Source organism: Mauremys mutica, chromosome 10 (genome assembly GCF_020497125.1).
Source record: "Mauremys mutica isolate MM-2020 ecotype Southern chromosome 10, ASM2049712v1, whole genome shotgun sequence".
In the NCBI taxonomy this organism is placed as follows: Eukaryota; Metazoa; Chordata; order Testudines; family Geoemydidae; genus Mauremys; species Mauremys mutica.
Genome location: NC_059081.1, coordinates 18017363 through 18035335, shown reverse-complemented (window position 1 = coordinate 18035335; position 17973 = coordinate 18017363). Strand labels below are relative to the sequence as shown.

Below are 17973 nucleotides of genomic sequence, written 5' to 3'. Positions count from 1 at the left end.
GGGATGATGTGCATGAAATTCCAAGTCTAAATAAAGAAATTCCTGCTCAGGCAAAAAAGAAAAACAGTATGCATAATGTAGCTAATCTGAGAAGGTCATGAAATATCCTATGTAATGTTATTTATGTGTTTCAAGTTTTGTATTGTAGCCTGTAGAAAATAGAAGACAGACAAATGATTTATTAAATGAAGGTTTTTTTTTAAATAGTTTTGGTGGAGCTAAGGGTATAGAGAAAAATGTGTTTAAAGATCTTTTGTATGGTATGGACCCCTCACATTTTATTATTTATTTTGGTGTCTTTGTTTACAGCTTTTCATGCAGATTGAGGCACTTTTTCCAAGAAGATTTGGAACCTGGAGTGAATATGCAAAAAAATACTGCAATGCTCGTGTCAGGTACTTGTCTTTTTATTTTTCTGTTAACGTCTTGTTTTTTATCTTGTGATAAATGAGAAATCCTAATAAGAAAATAATTAAAAATAAAACATACTGTAATCGTTTGGTTGCCATACTGCAGCTATACGTTCAGAAACAGCCTAGAGCCTATAGGCAAGGGAGGCTAATGGGCAGTGCTTTATTTGTGCCAGGGCTGAGCCTGGCACTTCTAGACTTGGCAATTCATAGCCCCGGCATCTCCGGGCTTGCTGCATGAGTTATGAATGTAAAAAAATTGCTTGAGCCCTGGCAACTCTTTCATTACAAATTAAGCACTACTAAAGGGCGCTGCGGAGGCAAGATGCCGTGAAAGGCAAAGGGAGGATTGCATTGTTCGTTCTTGTGCTCTGTGAAAGCCATAGGGACCAGGCTGCTGCTGCTGCTATTTGTAAATTATTGCTTTGGACTGCCCTAGAATGTTTTCTCATTAGATGTTTTAGCACTTACTGGATTTTTTTATATATAAAATATAAGTCCTGATGATGCCAATTTGGTCAGACTATTAGCCAGTGTGTTAGAAGAATTAAAAATGCCAATAGGCAGGAAAAAAAGTCAACTATATTCTTCTTTGAGTGGTTGTAGACGTGTATTCTACTTGGCATGTTCGTGCCTACTGTACTGGAGATGGAGACTATTTTCCCACAGCAGTACTCGTTGGGGTTGCACACGTGTCCTGTGCCTCCTAGTGGTCCCTCCCAAGGCTATATAAGTGCAAGGCCACCCCAATCCTCCCTCATTTTCTTCTTATTGTCAGTGACCTTAGTCCTCCTTTGAGGGGTTTTCCCCTTACGGTTTTCTCTCTGTGTCACAGTTTGTTGCTGAGATTTCACTAATGTAAATAATAGCATCTAGTGCCTGTAGTTTAGTGTAATTGTTAGGTTAGTTAGTTTTATAGTTTTCTGATTCTCAGCACCATAGGTTATGCAGCATTCCCTGGGTTTCAAGCACTGCCTGTTTTGTGGCACCCTCAACACTGTCCCCCACACATTTCCTTTAGTTAAGCACCCGTAAGCAATATTTGACATTTTTCTGTAATATCTGTCATTCTTTTAAAAAGAGAACACAGATTTCTAGGGATCTTTACCTGAAACAGCATGTGATTGAACAGGCTACGAGGTGTCGTAGCACCAGGACCCTCTTTGGATCATGGGGCCAGCCTTCCTCAGGCATTCTCTACCTCTGTGGTAGTTGCTGATAGTCTCTGAACTCTGATTCTTCCCTGAGAAGGGGAAGAGTCAATCCGTCATCTCCCAAGATCCCTCATAAAAGGATCCATAAAATGAATTAGAGCCATCCAAAATAGGAGACGTTCATTCCTCATTTTTGACAAAAACAGGCTCACAATGTCTACAAGACTCAGATACCTGGGGTAGAGCTGGACCGTCAACTTGTGTCTCCCTGGTACTGAGATGAGAGGATCCCAGTACCATACCATTGACTCCAGAACCGTCAGTGGTACAGCTGTTGACTTTGATACTTATGGATATCTCAGTGGCTCTGCTGCTTTCTGTACTGACAGTCTCTTATGCCTGTGTGGCAGTAACAGATTTGCTCTGTTTGTCAGTACCCTCTTCTCCATTAAAACAGGACATAGGTGCATTTCTAACTCCAGGACAGAGACTACTATCACTGACAACTTTGGTATTGACAAAGATGGCTCCTGGGCCAGTATTGTTCTTAGTACCATCTAAATCCTCAACTTCAGTGTTAGCAACCTCAGTACTAAAGTATCCCTCAGAATCGAGACCAATTCCATCTTGTTCTTTCGCCCCAATAGTGGACATCTTCTCAGTACTGGATCCCTCTTTAGGTCTTGTACTTCTTGGGATGCCTTTGCTATACCAACTACAGTTCCCCCTCCAGTACTGACATTGCCCCCTCTCCTGTTGGACTATGGACAAATGAGGTCATCCAGTAGCCCCACCAGGTCACGCACCACTGAGGCCCACTGACTATTCAGAGGGTTCCACCCACTCTGATTCGGAGTCCTCCAACTCATCTCCATTATCACTGTGGTGAAAGCAGCCCTTTATGTCCTCCACACACCCAATTGAGGGAAAAGATCAGCACCGAGAGCACAGTTGCTCCTAGAGCAAGGACACACCATCTTGGAAATGTATGTATTGGCCTTCTGTGCCTTATGCCGTCTTGCATTGGCTACCCTGGGCACTGTTGGGTGCCTCTTGCTCACATAGATCTAAATTTCTACCCAGTAGAAAGGAAGATTCCCTTATTGTGTGGACCAGCTCCCAGAATGGCCTGTGATACAGGTACTGGACAATGCCTGTCCTCTCAAACCACCTCTATTGGAGGAGTCTTTGCCAGAGAATCAACCTTCGCCTCAAGAAATTAGCGTCACTTCCAGCAATTCTGTGCTCATCTTCCCCAGATGACTCAGTGGTCTGAGGTTCATCTTCTCCACCCACCAGAAGTTTTTGAATCCTATCAGGACTTACCTAGGAGAATGGCTGCTAGTCTAGGTACACAAGCTGAACTGGTAAAGGAAAATACTCACAAGACATCTTTCAGGCAACAGCTCCAGGAAGAATAGCCTCACTGATTAATGACACCCTCTGACAGCCAGTGAAAGTCTTGTGTCTTACACCAGTGTTGCTAGCCCCGACAGTCAAAGATATAGACAAATGATACCATGTACCATTGCAAGGCTTTGAATGTTTTTGCTCCGACCCACCTCCCTCATCATCATAGCCATTAAGAGAGATTGCAGCAGGGGAGAATTAAGTTGACCCCAAAGAAAGACTGGATTTCTTAGCAAGAAAGAGTTATTCTACTACTTTTCTCGAGATGAGAACAGCAAACCAACAAGATCTCCTAGTGAAATACGATATCCTCATCTGAGAAGCAATGTCTAAATTACTAGATAGAAATGGGAGAATTATCAATAATAATGCAGCATAGGGAGAAGTGTTCAACAAGTATTTCTATTCTGTATTTGGTGAAAAAACAAATGTACAGTTTCATCATATGGTAATAACACTCTTTCCATTCCACTGGTGTCTCTGGAAGATGTTAAACAGAAGCTACTAAAGTCAGACATTTTTAAATCACCATGTTGAGATAACTTGCATTCAAGAGTTTTAAAAGAGATGGGTGAAGAGGTGACTGGATCATTAATGTTGATTTTCAATTAGTCTTGAAGCACTGGGAAACGTCTAGAAGCCTGGAAGAAAGCTAATGGTGTGCCAATTTTTAAAAAGGGTAAACCGGTTGACATGGGTAATTATAGGCCTGTCAGCCTGATATCAATTCCGGGCAAGATACTGGAGTTGCAGACACAGAACTCAATTAATAAAGAGCTAAAGATTAATGTAATTAATGCAAATCAACATGGATTTATGGAAAATAGATTCTGTCAAACTAACTTGATATCTTTTTTTGAAGAGATTGCAAGTTTGGTTGGCAAAGGTAATAGTATTGATGTAACATACCTAGACTTCTGTAAAGCATTTGACTTGGTAATACATGACATTTTGATTAAAAAACTAGAATAATATAAAATTACATGGTACACATTCAATGGATTAAAAATTGGCTAACTAATAGGTCTCAAAATATAACTGTAAACAGGAAATAGTCATTGAGTGGGTCTGTTTCCAGTGGGGTCCTGCAGGGATCGGTTCTTGGCCCTATGCTATTCAAATTTTTTATTAATGACCTGAAGAAGACATGAAATGATCACTGTTAAAGTTTGCAGATGACCCAGAAATTGGGAGGGCGGTAAATAACGAAGAGGACAGGTCACTGATTCAGAGTGATCTAAGTCACTTGGTAAACTGGGTGCATGCATACAATATGTGTTTTAATATGGCTAATGTAAATGTATACATCTGGGAACAAAGAATTGAGGCCATACTTCGCATGTAATTCCTGAGCCTTGGGCAGCTCTAATAGTAATAATATACTTCAAAGTGCTTTATAAACAAATTATTATTCCTGAAGGTATGCTGCGCCAAACAATTGAAAATTCTGCACCAACAAAATAAAATTATGCACATAATATTTTAAAATTATGCAAAAATATGCAAATTTTATTTGTCAAATACACGTGGCGGCTCCAGCATGCCATTGGGGAGCACAGACCACTGGCTACACAGAGGTGGGAGATCACTGTGCAGCTTCCCCCCAGAACACAGACTCAGCGGTGTGACTGCACCCAACCCTGACACCGCGCAAGGACTAGGCCTGCCCCAGAAACATGTCCCTCTGTGCCAGGTGCACCAGGTGTGGGCAGGCAGGCTCAGCAAGGCAGGATCAAACTGTGGAGGGGCTTAATGTGGGGGAAGCCAGATGTGGGTTGAGAGGGTTCTGTGTAGGGCTATCTGGGTACGGGCAGCTCAGTGAGGGATCTGGGTGCAGGGGGAGATCTGGATGCAAAGGGGCTTGGGGGGTTCTGAGTGCAACAGTAATGGGACTCTGCAGGGGGGTCCAGGTGAAGGTAGTTGGGGCTCAGCAGGAGGGGTGTCTGGGTGGAGGGAGGGGGATAGAGTTCAGCAGGGAGGTCTGAGCCGGGGGGGTCCAGATGCTGGGGGAGTGGGGCTCAGTGGGGTGGGGATCGAGGTGCAGCTGATTGGGGCTCGGTACGGTGGGGATCTGGATGCGTGTGGCTCATCGGGGTGGTCCAGGTGCAGGGGGAGTGAGGCTCATCAGGGGGCTTCTCGGTGCAGGGAAGGGATGAGGCTTGGCGGGAGAGTCTAGGTATGAGGGGGTCTGGATGCACGAGGGTTGGGCTAATGGGGGAGCAGCTCCCTGTAGTGATCTCTCCCCCTGTAGCTGAGGAGCAATGGGTGCAGGAAACTCAGGGAGGAAGTCCCGTCCTCCCCAACCCAGCCAGGGCTAACAGCTGAGCCCGATGCAGATTAGGAGCCACCAGCTGTGTTTTCCCCAATCCCGGCACCTGCCCCACAGTGATTTACCTCTCTGCTGTCTGCCCTGGGCACCCAAAACATACTGCTGGGGAGGGTCACATGACCCCTCTTGTGGCTTCCTTTTGCTTGCCCATCAGAAAGTCATTTTTGTGGGGAAGCCAAGAAATCTGCGGGGACATAAATTCTGTGATGTGCAGTGGCGCAGAATTCCCTCAGGAGTAAATTATCTATTCAAGGGAGTGAAGAAAGTAAATATTTTGAGTTCGTTTTAAAGCTAGCTTTAAAACTTTGGAGGTTCTGGCCCCCCAGTCCTGTGCTAGACTACCTATCCAACTATTTATGTCCCTCATCACTGATCACCTCATAACCACTAATGTATTGTATTCTCACAACACTCCTGGGAGATGAGGAAGTATTGCCCTAATTTACAGATGAGGAACAGAGACACAAAATGTAAATTTTCAAAAGCACCTCAGTGTCTTTCCACTGTGCCAGGCTCACACGGGATATCTGTAGCTGAGCTGGGAATTGAACGTAGGTATCCTGAGTTCAGTCCAGCGCGTGCTCGCTCGCTCTCTCTCTCTCAGATCAGTTTCTCTAGATGTATTCTAAAAGTAGAAAAGAAAGAAGAGTTGGTCAGAAACAGATTTGCTAAGAAACTGTGGTTAAATAATTGTTTTTTGCAGAACTTAATTTATAAAACCTTGACATACCACAAATTGATTTTGTGTCATTCTTAATGATTATCTTTATCACTGGTGTGGTTATGTTAGCTCTCAGCTTTATGCACATTTCTGGAAGCTCAGACTTGGAAAGACACATTTCTGTTACTTAGCGTAATTTATTTTGCCAGATAACTTGACTTTCGCTTGGATGGCATTCTTATAAAAATTCATATTATAAGGTTCCATTTTCCCAAAGCAACTTTTTGTTTTACCCCCTGGCTTATGTATTTTTTTTCAGCATTTGACTTGAGATGCCATGAAACAGCTTTGTCTAATATCCAGACAGAGTAACTTTGTTTTTTTCTAAGGTGTTTTGACCATGTGAATGTGAAATTTTCACACCACAAATGTGTGTGGGATGTACATTGTGGTTAGCTATGCAATTCTGGAAAATGATTTTATTTTTGGAATACCATAAATGTGCAAATCATCAAACTGAGTGACAATCTGGTGTGCGCAAAATAAGTAATTTTGTCTTTATGGCCTGAAATAAAAACTTCCTGTGATGTTTAAGCTTGATTTTAATATTTTTATACTGTACCTTCCCTGCATATTCTTCAACTTGGGTATTTATGGTCACCTCTTTCTGAAGGTAAAGAGGTCTGAAGGGAGTCTGAATTTTTTGCCTACCATTTCTTGACTTAACTTTCCCCCTCTCTCACTTACATGAATGAAATGGTACCACCTTGACTCTACCTATGACAGAAAAAGTGCCTTCTTGGAATTGTGTATATATAGCACTGAGTAAATACATATGGGGGAGAGGGACAGGAAGTGTGCAAACAGTGGTGTAGCCAGCATCTTCCTCATGAATATACCATCCTCACAGTAAGATCATACTTCACCAGCTCAGAAGTGAGTCCCTGTGTCTCTTCCTAAGTTGATTCTAGACGGCAGAGTAAAATGCTGCTGAATTGTAAATTCTTTCAAGTGTTTCCAATATACTCCTATCCTGGGCAGGTGTGTGTTTGTGCAGCTCTCCAAAGTTGATGAAATCTTGATGGAATTTGTTATGCTGCTTGTCCTGCTCATCTTCTGGCCAGCATGATAGAAAAGGAGTGAGAATAAAGGAAAAAACAGAAGGGAGGGGCAGTGTGGAAGACTCCTTTCTATCTTCCCTGCTGGTTAAATAGCACTAAGAGGGGTTCAAAAGAGGTGATGCATGGGGAGTGTTCAGATGGAACATTGGGGGCTCAAAGGTTACCTGGCAGTTGGGGTGACACTTAATCATTCACTCAGGGAACAGAGACACTTAAGGAGGAAAGTGGGTTGTTAAAACTCTTGGAGCAAGAGTAATATTTTCTTAATCTTTGACTTGCCTTCAGCATTTCTTAGGACATTTATAGCAACAGAGCCAAAACAGTGATCATACTCTATATTGGCTGTGCTGCAATGGCAATCAGGAAAGTACTGTACCAAACTACCACCTCCCCGTCTCTGCACTGGGCACATGTGCTGGTAGCACCTATTTCTCTTTGGGTCAGTCTTAGACACCCCCACCCACCCTTTTGCTTATGCAGATCCAGAAGCCACTGACACAAAAACCCAGTTGCACACAGAGGAGTTCTGAGATCATTTATGCAAAAGAATATTAGGCAAGAGAATAGGTACAAACCAATGGGCTGAAAGGGGATGGGGGGCGTAAGGCAATTGAACAGCAACAGTGAAACAATTAAAAAACAATCCCTTCCCCCTATGATGGAGTAGGGAGTATTAACCTGGTAATGTTGCATGGGAGTTTTACTAGTTTACTGTCTACATTGATACTAGATGATGGTGGGATATAAGAGTGTGAGTTCGCTTGAGGGATGATAATTGACAGCCAGCATGTAACTTGAGCCCAGGAGTGGGGTTGGGGCCAGGTGACACCTCTGCCCGTAGAAACTAAACAAAGGCTGGAGGAGATGCCAGGGTGTGTGACTGGGTGAGACTGCTGGAGGGGGTTTCAGTTTGGAGCTGGCTGGGGAGACGGGGGAGGCCCAGAACCTGGGTTTGGGCTCCCCACCCCCCAAGATGGACCTGACCGAGGGGTCCTGTTTTCTGTACCTACAAGCTCTGTTTTAGACTGTGTTCCTGTCGTTTAATAAACCTTCTGTTTTACTGTCTGGCTGAGATTCGCAGTGAATCGCAGGAAGTGGTGGGTATGGGGCCCTGACTCCCCCACACTCTTTGACACCCCCACCTCCAGTGGTGCCAGAAAACTTCACCCCACTTGATGCCTCCAATGCACAAAGCTGAGATGCACTAGCCTAGACATGCTGCTCGGTGGCTGGTCAATCTGGAGCTCTAGCCTGGGGCAGGGCCAGAGTTTAATATACTCCTGGCTGTTGGAGAGGCTCCTTGGGTCCCCTTATCTGCTGGTGCACATTAAAGCTGTCCCTAGACTGCTCTAACTTGTTCTTGGCCACTTTGGTTCCTGCCAGCCTCTAGGATTGTGGAGAGGCAGAAATGAAATGGAGAGCCACCTGTACCTCACACCCAGGTACACTGAGTATGGCTCTGGCACACATGGGTATCTTGCCCCATGTTATAAAATCCAGTGTGTACTAAAGAAATGGCTGATTCAAGTTAGCAGAACAAGTTTCATCACCCCTCTCACCTTCTCATTCTCAGGTTTTTTGGTAAAAGAACTCTATGGGACTGCAGAGGGGCTTCAAACTTAGATGAATTACATCAGTTGTTAAGTAACATAATGATCAGACGTTTGAAGAATGAAGTTCTAACCCAGTTGCCTCCCAAAATTAGACAACGCATTCCATTTGATCTCCCAAAAGCTGCTGCTAAGGTGAAATGACTCTCATTCAATATTTTTAAATATCTAACAAACTTGTTGCTAGCAGTAATATCTAATAACTGTGTTTACTATCCTTTTTTATCTGAATTATTTGGAATATATTTTTGTACATAAGGAATATGAATTTATATATAGTATATGTTTGTTATATATACACATCAAAATAAAATAATGGGGCATAGGTTTTATCAACATGGGTATGAGGTGGCTGCATTACCAATGGGTGGTGAAGCCACAAGCGAATTATGAAGCTTGCCCCAAAAGAGCCATACATAATACACTGCGATGTAGTCTGCCACATACAGTAACTACATTAGAATGTGTTAGGATTTTAAATGAATTGTTGGTATCATATAATAAAATACATGTGCATACACACCTCTCTCTTACAGGACCTGATCTAGCTCCACTGAAGTCAGTGGCAAAGTTTCTATTACCTGAAATGGTGCAGGACCCAAAACTCATAGTGAGGGGTTTCCCTTCCACAAAAACACTTCACTTTATAAGCAGAATTTTACTAATATTAGAGATGCACAAAAGATCCCATCCTCTTCATCCTCAGAATGTCTGGTGTGGAAGGTGGGGACACTGCAAGGCTGTATCTTCACTGTCTGAAGAACGGAGAACAAGACTGCCTCTTCTCTCCCTATTGGGAATACTTGCATCAAGACCCTGAGTCAGGGATTTTTACTCATACTTTCCTCAAAGAGAGAGGTGATAAATGCTGCATTTTAAGTGGATTAACACTACCTGGTACCAGTAGGTAACAAGTACTGCATTCCAAAAGAATACTTGAACTCTAAATGTTTGTTATAAAAAAAAAAAATAATTAAGCTTCACTATGAGAGGAGAATATATTGAAGTAAGTAACTGCAGTTAAGGTTCATTTGTATTAATTTGAAATGTCTTGTATAGACTACCTTACAGAATTGTCTAATTACGCTTATTAGCACACATTGGTTGTTTTGACTCATTCTCTCTCCTATATTTTTGCCAAATTAAGTTGTTACAAAAATTGAATAACCACTCAGTACAAGAAATTTAATCTGCATATTTGCAATGACTACAATACTTAAAGTACAGTAATACATTTAGTTGCCGTGTTTATTGGGTAGCTCACTGAAAGAAATTTCATACACAATTAGTTCGTGACTTGTGTTTTTATTAACCAGCAAGAGTTGCAGCCTTTTTCAAACTCTCACGTTTTATATATAATCAAATATTCTGATCTAAAATTATCAACTTCAGTAACTTTCCCAGGGCTTAGTATTTTGTCTTTTGTCTCTTTTTAGTGTACATTCTAATCTGTCAGGAACTTTATTACAGTTAAACCAATAAGTTCTTTAATACATCTATGGGACAACCAATAATTATAACAAAAAAAGTCTCCTTAATAGCAGCCCATCCGAAGACCTAGCATATCCATCCCAACAACCAATCTCTTCCTCTAATTCCCAACAATAAATGTGAGTGTTGTGGTGTTCCCCGAAAGCTAACAAATCTGAGTTCTAGCAGACTGAGAGGTGAGAGCATTCCACACCTGACAATCCTTCAACAGAAAATGCCTGGCCCGCACCTTTCCTCACATTTTCTTCTTGCACAACCAGTGCTCTGGTGTCTGTGTTCTCTGCGTGATGATGCACCACTTAATAAGTCGACAGTCACATTCAATTTCAGTTTCAGAGCACTCTCAAACAGTACAGCGTGTTGCAGTAAAATAATCTCGAATTAACATATGCATGAGTAAACTGTAGCAAAATGTGCATCCAAAAGAAAAAGACTCTTCTTGCCGTTTATAAACTAAAGTTCTCTTGTCTGTGTAGCTGCTACCTGAGCATCTAGGCACACATCCAGATTCAAAAATACAACTAGGGATGTCAGTATAATCTCTGCTATCCTTTCTAATAACTTTCCCCAACCTTAATGTATAACCCTTGAAAGGATTTTCAGTATGATCCATCAACTGGATTTTCTTTTAACTTTGTGGAGAGTGTATAACCCAAAGTTAGGATGTGACCAGAGTACCAAATAGTTATATCTGTTAAGTATTTAACAGCACATGAAAATCAGCATAAATGACATTAGATAAATAAAGTAGAATCTATGTTTTTGTTTAGTTATTTGTAACAAAGGAAAATATCATGAAGGATTGATAGCTGATTACATTGCATTTTTATTTAAATCAGTTTTGTCACATCATCTTGGCTGATTGACTAAAACTAAATCTTACCATTAATGTTCTTTGTTACATGATTATATTTTCCTGATGCTCCACTTTCATATGTAATTAGAATTCTTTTTGCTTGTTCAGTATTTCTTCTTAATAAAAAGTGCTTACTGTTTGATTTATGATGTTAACGGAGTGAGCTCTATTTTTCACCCATAGCTTGTCACAAGTTTCTGTTATTGGTAGGAACATGTGACTGACCTGCTGCCGCACTGATGTTTTTCTATGAAAAAGCTGGCATCTTTGAATATAATTTCCTTCCTTATCTTTCCTTTTGATAGGAAGATGGGACGTGATTCACAGAAGCAGTAATTGTTCTGCCATTTATATTGTACCTCTAAACATTTTTCTTCCCTCCCATTCAGGAGCTGAATACCAGCTTTGAAGAGTGGGAGAAATTAATGAGGGCTCCAAATTCAGATGTCACTGAAAACCACTTTGTTCAAGTCATGGGTCTGATTACACGCATGTATAAACAAACTGCCATTGCCAAGGTAATGAAATCTTTTTATAGTTTTATTTAAAATATGTATTCAATCATATGTTTTAATTATCTCTTTTTCTACTATTTTTATATTGTGTGCTTCCAATGTGTAATCACTTAACTAGTGGACTCGTCATGCTTCTTCACAGAATTGGGACAGTTGGGCATTTGGGTGGTCTTCAGTCACTATAATGTCCCACATTTTTTTAGAGGTGGATAGCTAATTGTGTGAAATGTTTTTGATGGTTGTGGGTATAATAAGCACAAACTAAAACTGTCTGGTGGAGTAATAAATTGGAAAAGGACTTTAGCATGACTTCTTCAGTCTCAGAATTCTGAACAGTATTATCTGGTGTTTAGCGAGACGAGACTCTTGAACTTTCAGTCTGACGTTCTGCATTGAATATCTTATCTGTCTTCTTAGATGCTAACAATGACAATGCTTGTGCTTTGACCAATCTTAGGAGTCAGTTTCACTGCCAATTTGCTCTCACTACTAAGTTTTTTTCCCCCTCAATATTATGTTTACAGGAGGCTGTGGCTCCTTGTCCTAACATCTTTGAGAATTTAAATAATTCTTTTCTTTTATTTATATTTCTCCTGGAGCTCAGAGCCCTCAGGCTAACTTGCATGGCCTTCCTAATTGTTCTTCAAAACTCTACAGATCTTGATGGACAGCCCTTCCACCATGCACTACATAAATGGGCAAGGAGGCACACACTCATCATCACTGTGCCTGAAAATCATCAAGCTCTGTACATGGTGCCACTAGCGTAGGATAACCCAGACGGTTCTTCACCTCCTGGGTATCATCAACAACCTGGTAGACTTCCTGAGGAGACAGTTGGTCACCACTCACAAGTAGTCTTTGAGGGACCCTGGTGACAGACCTGTTTGCTATCATCATCAATACCAACTGCAAGAACTTTTATTCCAAAGGGGTATGAATTTGAGGTTGTTACTGGACACCTTCCTTGTTCAGTGGCTCCAAGACATCTTGTATGCCTTTCCACCAATCCCCAGGGTGATTTCCAAAATCAAAGGAGACAAAGCCACGATATTTCTTGTAGCTCCGTACTGACCGAGGTAGTTTTGGCGGACAGACCTACTACATGTCCATCTGTCTCTGATCTAGCTCCTGGAGTGCATGGACCTGATCTCACAACACCATGGCCAGATATTCCATCTGAACCCAAAGTCACTGGACCTCCGAGCATGGCTGTTGGCTGATTGAATACCATCGACCAAGATTGCTTCCTATAGGTCCAAGAAATCCTGGCATAGAACAGGAAAGTATCCACCAGAAGAATATAGCCATTTAAATAGAAGAAGTTCATGATAAGGGCAACAAAAATGATTAGGGGTATGGAACGGCTTCCATATGAGGAGAGATTAAAAAGACTGGGACTTTTCAGCTTGGAAAAGAGATGGCTAAGGGGAGATATAATCGATGTCTGTAAAATCATGACTGGTGTAAAGAAAATAGATAAGGAAGTGTTGTTTACTTCTTCTCATAACACAAGAACTAGGGGTCACCAAACAAAATTAATAGGCAGCAGGTTTAAAACAAATAAAAGCAAGTACTTCTTCACACAACGCACAGTCAACCTGTGGAACTCTTTGCCAGAGGATGTTTTGAAGTCTAAGACCATAACAGGGTTCAAAAAAGAACTAGATAAATACATAGAGGATAAGTTCATCGATGGGTATTAGCCAGGATGGGCAGGAATGGTGTCCCTAGCCTCTGTTTGCCAGAAGCTGGGGATGAGCCATGGGGTGGATCACTTAATGATTACCTGTTCTGTTCATTCCCTCTGGGGCACCTGGCACTGGCCACTGTTGGAAGACAGGATACTGGGCTAGATGGACCTTTGGTCTGACCCAGTAGGGCCATTCTTATGTTCCTATATGGCCAGCCCATCGTGGTCTTGACCAGATCTAGGCCTCAATATCACAGATCCTTATCTATTGCACTTATAAAGGACAGCCTCTTGTTCATCTCTACTAAAGTATATTTCATAGAATCTCCACTTAGCAGCCACTTGTATCATCATGCTCAGTCTTTTCTCATGGTATCAAAGTTTCTTAAAGGGCTGTTATGCACCTACCCACTGGTCAGAGAACCTACTTCTACTTGGGACCTCAGTCTAGTCCTGGCACTGATGGACCTTTATCAGACTACTCCCTACACCGCATCTGAAGATGATCTTCCTAGTGGCTAACACTTTAGCCTGGAGACTAAGTGTTAGGCAATTATGGCCAAGCCTGAGTCCCTATACAAAATTCCATAGGGACACGGTGGTGCTAAGACTTTACCCATCTAAACCAATCAGTGAGCCTGCCTGTTTTCTTCCTGATGCCATACTTGGCACCAAAAGAAAATAAATTAAACACACCAGATATATCCAAGACTGTTGCTTTATAACACTGATAGGACCAAATTGTTCAGACTGTTGCCCCATCATTTATAGTCATGGGCAGGTGTTCTGAAGTTCAAGCCCTCTCCTCACAGAGGATACTGGAATGGATTACAAATGTATCTCGTGTTAGCTGATGTAATAATCCCAATAAACATCAAGGCTCACTCCATCAGAGCTCAAGCAACATCCTCTGCCTGGTTCAGAAATGTACCAGTTTCCAATATCTGCAAAACAGCAACATGGAGTGCCCCACTGACCTTTGTCAAGACTTATGCATTGGACTCATCTGGCAGAGCTGATACCAAATTCATCACTGTTTGACGGACATAGCTGAAACTCCTCATTCCTGCCATCCTGACTGCTTGCCAGTCACCTGCAATGATATTCACACTGACACATACGCAAGAAAGAACAGTTACTTACCCTTTAATTGTCATTCTTCGAGATGTAGTCAATGTGATCCCATGACCTGTCCTTTTTGGGTTTCAGATTGCAAGGGAAAAGAAGGTGGGTCTTGGCTGCCCTGCCCCTAATGCCTTGTATGCGAGTACAAGAAGGCACAGGGCTCATGCATAGCCCCAGGGCACACTACTATTAAAAAAAAAATTCATGCACATGAGGTGGACACCAACAGTGAGATCAGCTGTGACTAAATGTCTTGAACAGCCATGATTACTGGATGATAGGTAACTTTTTTTCAGGGGGACTTGTACCCAACCAATGGATTATCTAATGAGGGACTTGAAGACACTGAGGAAAGTCACCTTAAGTGGGAACCTTTATAAAAGGAGGACTTTCTTACAGGCCATTTTAGAGAGAGAGGAGACCAGGCCCAGAAGGCAAGGCTGTGGCAGTAGCAAAGGAGGGTCTTGGAACCCTGAAAGGACTGACCAAAGCCAAACGGACTCTGAGTGGTGAGGAAACTGAGAGAGGGGTTTGCATGCAGGTTTTTACTATTTTTCCATAGAGCTATATAGCTTTTGTGTGTTCTTTATGAGTAAAGGGTGATAATTTTAGAAATTCCTTTGCACTGTCTTTATGACTCTTGCATTCAATGTCACATAGTCCCCAACAGGGGTAACAGTAAGTCAGAGGATCAACAGCTTCAGTGAAACTTTGTGAATGTTCAAGAGCTGCTTGGGAGAGCTGGCACAAGTTGCAAGGTCTGGACAGTTGGGCGGGTAAAGTTTTCTCTCTCTGGGTTGGGTGCTAGTTAGAGGATGGGTCCTCAGAGAGTGTGCCCAGAGGTCCAAAGCCCGAGACAGTGCTTAGATTCTGCTCAGACCCAGAAGCCAAGAACAGGTGATATCCCGTGGGTGAATCCTTGTACACTAATCTGGTGAAGGTTGTAACAAAGTTCCAAGCTTTATTCAATAGCTAACTAATCATCTTATGCCTAGGTTGTTATTTGCGTACTCTTAAAGCTATAGCAAGACAAGGCTTTTTTTTCTTCCCTTTCCAAAAACAAACTTCCCTCACATCTAAGGGCTTGTCTACACTACCCGCCAGATCGGCAGGCAGCGATCAATCCAGCGGGGCTCAATCTATCGCATCTAGTATAGACACGATAAATCAACCGCTGAGCACTCTCCCGTCGACTCCGGTACTCCACCAGAACGAGAAGCGCAAGCGGAGTCGACAGGAGAGCATCAGCTGTGGACTTACCACAGTGAAGACACCATGGTAAGTAGATCTAAATACGTCGACATCAGCTACGCTATTCATGTAGCTGAAGTTGCATATCTTAGATCGACCCCACATGGTAGTGTAGACAAGCACTTACCTAATCACCTTCTGGCTAACGTGCTTTTTGGGAATGTGAGAATAGTGCAGATTTTGCCTCCAGACCCACCTTCTTAGGTTAGGAGCTAGAATGGATTAACAGATTTTTTTTTAGATAAAAAGAAATCTAACTTGATGAGGCAGATATAGTGGGGAAACCCTGCACGGTGGTTGATAGTCATCCTGCCTGTCAAAGCAAATAAAGAGAAGGAACTCGACACTGATTAAGCTGTTTCAAATTAGCCATGGGAAAATAATTTGCCTTCCTACTGTGACAATGTAAGGTTATTTACTGTATTTCACTTTCCTTTCTCTTGCTCTCTCTCTTGGTTTTTTAAAAAATCAAAAAGCAAGAGATACATGGCACAAAATAAATGTTTTTAGGTTAATTTGCATACTGGTAGGCCCTGTTAAAAATCAAATTCCTTTTGTGGGAAAAGTTCTTAGTAGAACTACAGTGAGGGTATCTTCAGACTTGTTAAAATACTGTCAAAAGCAGCATGTAGTTACCTTTGCCAACTGTGGAAAGAGAATTCAAATAAGTATTACAATAATTGTAAGTTAACCTTATATGTGAAGCTCTTAAAAAACAATATAGCATTTACTGCTGTAAATACTTCAAAAAGGTAAATCATAATAGATATGCTACTTAGGCCAAAAGAAACTATATTAAAAGTTCTGTGACTTAGTCTATTTGCTATGGCAACATAGCTGAAGCTTACCTGAGTGCTCTTTATTTTATTTTTAGAGAAACTTGAGATACAGTTGCAAAATATTTGAAAACTTTTATAATACTTATGCTTTTGCATCACATTGAATATTTATAAAAAATTATATTTACTCATCTGTATTTTCTATTGTTGAAAATCCGAAAAAAATCCTAATTAAATATTGTTTATAGCAGTGAACAGCAAAAACATTTGGACCAAATAATTGAAAGAAGCTTTCAAAATTGCTTTTTGAAATAAATTAAATCCATTTACTTTCTTTAAACACATTAGGGTCAGGGGAGACTCATCTGAAATCTCAACACAAGCCCAATTATAACATTTTTATATAAAGCCACATCTGTTTCCTTAGGTCTTAAGATGTAAAAAAATTGCTGATTTCCAAATCAGCAATCTGGAAATGACTGTTGCTAATCAAATCACCACTTACTGAGCCACTCTTTCGTCTGTTCACAGGTAACTTTATTGTTGCCTAATTTCAAATGGTTTAGTGTGTGAATCTGCAGGCTACAGAGTTCAGTGAGAATTGAGATTTGCATTTTTACTACTGCAAGTTTACCTCCCTCAAAATTATCTTCCTGGTCCTTTGAGTCCCTCCACTGACACCCTATTCTTAACTGCATCAAATGCATTCCCTCCAAACAATCTGCAAAGCCACTACTGCACACTCCTTCAAATCCCTTCTTAGGAACCAAAATAAACTGTCTACTACAGCTGCAATACACGGCTAGTCTTGTGTGTCCATAACATGCTCGTATTACTATTTCCCCAAATTCCCTTCTTTAACCTTCCCTCTCTCCTGCCATTTGTTTTACGAGCTGCATGTTGTCTTAAACTAAGATTGTAAAATTTTTTGGACAGAAAGTGTCTTTATATATGCCTGTATAATACTCAGTACAGTGGAGCCCCAACTTGGCTGTGTCTTCTCTTTATTACTGTAATACAAATAATTCATAACTAACCAATGCTTGGCACAAGTGTGATAGACAAAACTTTGGAACGTTTCTCTGATAGTATCATTCATTACTAAAAGAGCCACTTATTTAGGTAATAAATTAATCTTTATATTAATGATATTAAGGTCAAAGAGTATAGCCTTCTGTATCAAATACTTAATAGGAATAATCTTCCACTGATACTATATCAGTACCAATATCATATTAATAATTTTTAAATTACTCTAGTTTGCTAAGTTTTTAAAATATTTTGCAAGCCTAACGTGAGTAGAAATAGGAAAAAGTAAATTAGATTATTCTTTCAGCTTTAATCAATGGTGTTAGGGACACAGGTGCAGATTTTTTTTAATGTATTGTTTTTGTTGGTGTCTCTTTAAATATCTCTAGGACAGAAATCAATTTATATTCATTAGATTGTCAGCATATTAAATAATCAATCTGAGTTGTCATTTAAAAATTGCATTTTAATCCTTAACAAGTACCACGAAACTATCAAACCATGAAGACAGTATCTGGAAACGCTTTTCTCTGTTAGAA

The 17973-nt window shown here is 41.1% G+C and overlaps 1 protein-coding gene across 1 annotated transcript in view; it reads left to right on the top strand.

Moving 5' to 3' along the window:
• ZRANB3 (zinc finger RANBP2-type containing 3) overlaps positions 1-17973 on the top strand; it is a 124499-nt gene that overhangs the window by 57516 nt on the left and 49010 nt on the right. The window contains exons 6-8 of the mRNA XM_044978477.1: positions 310-395; positions 8659-8830; positions 11432-11560. Of these exons, the coding sequence (XP_044834412.1) occupies positions 310-395; positions 8659-8830; positions 11432-11560 (387 nt within the window). The remainder of the gene's footprint in view (positions 1-309; positions 396-8658; positions 8831-11431; positions 11561-17973) is intronic.